Raw genomic sequence first — 5,143 nt, forward strand, 5'->3', positions numbered from 1 at the left:
GAATGTTTTAGTCCTGTGACAATTTATATAGCGCTGGAATGTTTTAGTCCTGTGACAATTTATATAGCACTGGAATGTTTTAGTCCTGTGAAGGGCATCATTGCCGAGATCAAGGCTACAATCCAGATACAAAACCTATTCACTTCCACAAACTCAAGGAGTGGAAACTCTGCATGATTTTTCTTCTCTTCACCTCAAGGGCAATGAGACCAATTGTGGTGCCATTCATGCTAAGACCAGTTAACTCATCATGCCTGGGGCCCAGGGAACAGACCCAGAGCCTTCCTGCTCTGTATGGCTAATTTCAACACTGGAGTGTGCACTTCTCAGTTGAGATCAAGATGAAGAAAAGTATTATATAAATGGAAGATTTTCTTTTCTGTCAAAAGGCTAGCATGCAGCTAGGACCTGTTATTCAACTCTTGATGGCAGCAGGGGCAGGGTGTTTTGGTCGAGAATGCCCTGGCTGATTCAATTTTGTTTTAAAACAACAGAAAACTCGTTGGAAGGATGAGGGGAAATTGATGTACAACTTAAAGCGAATAGATTTGATTTCTAAAGATGGAACATTCCAGGTGAACTGGTAGTGAATGGATTGTGGCTGGTACATGGAATATTTAATGCAGATGATCAGAGATAACTGCTGTCAAGGACTGTAAATTAACTGACAAGAAAGGTAGTTGAATGCTCTGGAATGTAAGCTTTGAAGTTAGAAGAAATGTGTCATTTTCAGAAAAAAATGACAAAACATGGAAAATAATATTTCGTATTGAAATGGAAGTGTGTTTACCAAAAAAATTTTCTCTTTCATGAAACAGTGATACTTTAAACGAATATTTCAATATATATTTCAGTTCCCACACCAGCAGTCCTGTGGCCTTGTGAGATGGCCAATTAGAGGCAGTTTTGTGCTGTGGCCCCACTAGGAACTGGGTCTATTCTGAATGCACATGGTTCCCTTCTGGTCAACAACATGAAATTTTCATCCATCTGTTTCGCTAAACTTTATTCCAGGCCCGATAGCTCATTGCCTCATTCACTCCTTTACACAAATTATACTCAACAGACACCATAAGTGATCACAAGATTAATCTCCACTACACACAAATACAGGAAGTGAAATTGTTCTATTTGCTCTCGTATTTATCCTCTTAGAAAATAAATGAAATCAGAAAAATCTATTCAGCCAACTGATCCACTCTCGATGGTCAGTTACCTGCCCTCTTGGAGAAATACAGAGATGCCAGTATTCTCCGTGTCCACAGTTCCTTCTCTCTGAAGCAACACATGTTTAACAGATATCCCTCCGTATTTCAAACTTTCACTACAATTGGCTGATCAATTTTATTAAGTTCTTTCAGTAACTTATAAACTTCCACTGCATCACCTCAAAATCTTCTTTGCCCTAGTAAAGAAGGCCAATTTCCTTAGTCTTTCCACATGAGTGGCTCTTGATACCTGGAATGATCTTTATTGTCCCATGTCCCCTAGGAAGGGCAGTAAAGTCCTTTCTGTGTTTAGGGGCCCAGAACTGCACACAGTACGAGACAGTCTTAACATCACCTTATATAACAAGGATACAACCTCTTTACAGTTGTATTTGTCTTTGCTTTTATATACTTGCTGTACAGTCATAAATTTTGGGTTTGCGTTCCACTCCAGACTTGACCTCATAATTTCCATTCCAGTCTGACACTCCAGGGCAGGACTGAGGGAGTTCTGCATCATCAGCAGTGACATCTTTCAGATGAGGTGTCTAACAAAGCCCTAAGTGCTCATTCAATTGGATATAAAAGGTCCTGGGGAGAGTTTCCCTGGCGACCTAGTTAATATTCATCCCTGAATGAACATTACACAATGCAACAAATTATTTGGTCATTATCTCACCGGTGTTTGTGGCTGGCACATTTCTTACATTTCGATATTGCTGAAAATATACACCCATTTTCACCCATCAGGACAATTCACAAGAAATAACAATGTAATAGGAAAACAACATTTATACTATATGAAACAAGAGTGCAGATTGATTAGGAAGTGAACTCTGATTGACAGAGGCGTTGCCATGGAGAATGCACCAGTTAGATGATGACTGGCAGTTCATTGCCAGTCCTATCCATCACACAATCAGTAATATAGTATATGAATTTCAAAGCCCTGTGTGATGCTAGGTATCTAGCATCCTAAAGACTGGATAATATTAAACAGTATATCCTTTTGGCATTCACAGTAAGCAAGGCATTGACCGTACCCAAGCAGCCTATGCTTGCAAAACTCAGAACAGTGTCCAACATTGATGTGATTCCATGATTGGACATTTGCGAATTTGAGAATTGGGCTGACCATCAATTTAGGATAGTCAGTCAGGCTTGCAGTGTGGTGCATGTTCATGTTCTGGAAGCTATGTAAATTAATACATACGGATTCGTTCTTTGCAGACAGAGAGAGCATTTATATACAGTCACCTATTTCAATGCAACAAAATAGGTGAAAGAATTTCTCTGGTTCATTTCTCAGGGCAATGCCTTGACCAATCAGAGTCAATCTGCCTGGTTTGAAATTTAAAATTTAAATAAAACTTAGCAATTCCCTGTCAGTCATCATCTAACCAGTATGTTACCCTTCTAATCGGAGTTCCTTTGCCAACCAATCAGCACACTCCTCTCATACAGTATAAATATTATTTTCCTTCTACATTCCTATTTCTTCTGAATTGTCCTGATGAGCGCAATATGAAAAGCTTTGACAAAATTTTTCAGGAATACTCAAGTTCTGTACTACAAAACAACTGTTTGATTTTTCTTCATTACAACAGTGACTACAATTCAAACATACTTCATTGGCTGTAAAGTGCTTTGGGATGTCCAAAGGTCATAAAATACAATAAATAAATGGAAGTTCTTCCTTTACTCAATCTCTACAGCACTGTCTGTATTCTTACTATCCAGGACAAGAAAAGTCCATCTGGCCAAGAAGTGCTTCTTCCATTTAGTCCAGTTTTTCTCTTTTTAGAAGTACCCATTATAATATTTATCCTTCTTTTAATGAGCTACACGACTGTTCCATTTAATATATCCTGTTCTAAACTGTTCCCAACTCAGTTCTATTTGAGGAGATGCACACAAGCTTACTCTCGCAAAGTGTCTTATTCTTGACATCCATTCCCAACAGCATGGCTGAGGTCAAGAACTCAGTAAATGGGCACTATCAGCCTCTGACATGACAGACTGGAATATTGGCATACTCCAAACCTATCTAAAAAAGGCTACGGTTTATACAATGATGTGGAAATGACAACATGGCAACTGGCCTTTTGCCCCAACCAGTCCATGATGGTGTTTAAACTCCACATAATCTGTAATCCTTATCTTATGTTTGCACTCCGCTCCCATATCCTGTTATTATTTTTATTCTTCAATCATTCTTGAATCTTAACATGATTTCTGTTTCAATCACTGACTCCAGCAGTGCATTCCACAGCCGTGTAACTCTGTGTAAAAAAAACATTTCTCTTCCTCCCTGTCCTAAATCACATGATTTTATACCTATGCCTTCTTATTTGCAGCTTGTCAATTGTTGGATACAGCCTGTCTTTACCCATTCTGTTCCATCCTTCATAAAATTAAACACTGCTGTCAAATTAATCCTTAATCTTTTGTCTTATAAGAGAAACAGCTCTATTTCCTAGATTAAAAGCATTTTTTGTGGGCAAATCTGATAAAACAGCATTTATTCCTCTTCTCTGAGAGTCCTGGGGGCATTAAAAGTCAACCATATTGTTTCAAACTGGAGCCATATTCCAGACAGAGCAGGTAGGGTGACAGTGAGTCCCACTGATGGCTGATTAAATATCACTTCTTTGTAAAGCCCTAGTTTAATCTCTAGCAGCGTCAAGTTAGTTGATGATCTCAGTCAGCACCCTAGGATTGGAGCGGAGGAAGGAAAACAATACTAGCTGTGCAAGTAACATAGACACAGTCACTACAACCAGGGTTCTCTTTCCTAACTGTTGTCCTGTGACTCCAGCTAGGAAGTGAGCTCTCACTAGCACATGGTGAGTGAGGACAATACCAGATTTATCTGTGATGCCTCTGAGTGTCTAGACCCATGGATGTAGAATGGTCATTTGGCTGAAGTATGCAAGGGAACCCAGAATGGCCCATTAGGATTCAGCATTTTCAGTACATGAGGCAAGAAAATTGGATTGGGGACATTTTCTTCCTTCAAAAGAAGCAGATAAATTTCTTTGCAGCCCAGGACAAACATCACTAAACTGATTTAAAAAGAGTAAGTTGAGCTAATTTTATGCTTACTTTGATTTGAGGAGGGACCTTTGGCTCCAGCAGCAAACTCCCTTTGAGCTAATCCACCACCTGCAGGTGAGACAGACACAGCGCCCACGCTCTTGGTGAAAATTCCACTGATAAATTTTAACATCTTTCGATCCCGTGCATTGGACTTGGTTCTCTCTGGTGTTGGGATGCCCCGGCCTTGTTCAAGGTCTTCAGAAAGAGTATGAATGTCACTGTTATCCAATGTTCTGCTCTTACCTTTCCCTTGTTCAGTTGCTACCTGTGTACCTCTCCTGTGGAACATCTCCCCCGTGCTTCTCAGGCTTTCTACTCTGGAATACTTCCTGTTACTCACTTGAATTTTCATCTTCGTTTCACTCTCTTGCCAAGACAGGCAGTTGGTATGACGAAGATTCTTCTCCTTTTTCCCTGAGGTTTTAATTGGTTCAGCTCTACCCTGGTTGCCACTGGAACTTCTCAGCATACCTGGGCTTTTCTCAGCAATCACAGGCAGAGATTGGGGCTTAGGTTTTATATTGCTTTTCTCCACATGTTGAGAAAGAGTCACAGCCTTTTCTTGTGGCAGGTCCCTTTCAACTTGAGCTTTCTTTTCAATTGGAATATCAGGACATTTACTTTCCAGTGATTGCTCTGGTGGGATGTGAAGGCGCATGGCTTTCTCAGTTTGATCTTTCAAGACTCTTTCTCCCTCAGATCTTCTTGGATGGTCGCCTTCAGTCTGTGTTTTTGTGTGGATTTTCTCCAAAGCCAAAGGACTGGCAAGATTCTCCTCAATCTTGGCAATGGCACACATCTGGCACGGTTGAATGTGATCATTGTGGTTCTTCTCA

The 5,143-nt window shown here is 40.2% G+C and overlaps 1 protein-coding gene across 1 annotated transcript in view; it reads right to left on the reverse strand.

Annotated features, from left to right (window-relative positions):
* Nucleotides 1-5,143, reverse strand: part of LOC109926116 (arf-GAP with GTPase, ANK repeat and PH domain-containing protein 3-like) — a 112,635-nt gene that overhangs the window by 106,981 nt on the left and 511 nt on the right. The window contains exon 2 of the mRNA XM_048618870.1: nucleotides 4,314-5,139. Within this exon, the coding sequence (XP_048474827.1) occupies nucleotides 4,314-5,139 (826 nt within the window). The remainder of the gene's footprint in view (nucleotides 1-4,313; nucleotides 5,140-5,143) is intronic.

This window comes from Rhincodon typus, chromosome 41 (genome assembly GCF_021869965.1).
Source record: "Rhincodon typus isolate 14 chromosome 41, sRhiTyp1.1, whole genome shotgun sequence".
NCBI lineage: Eukaryota > Metazoa > Chordata > Chondrichthyes > Orectolobiformes > Rhincodontidae > Rhincodon > Rhincodon typus.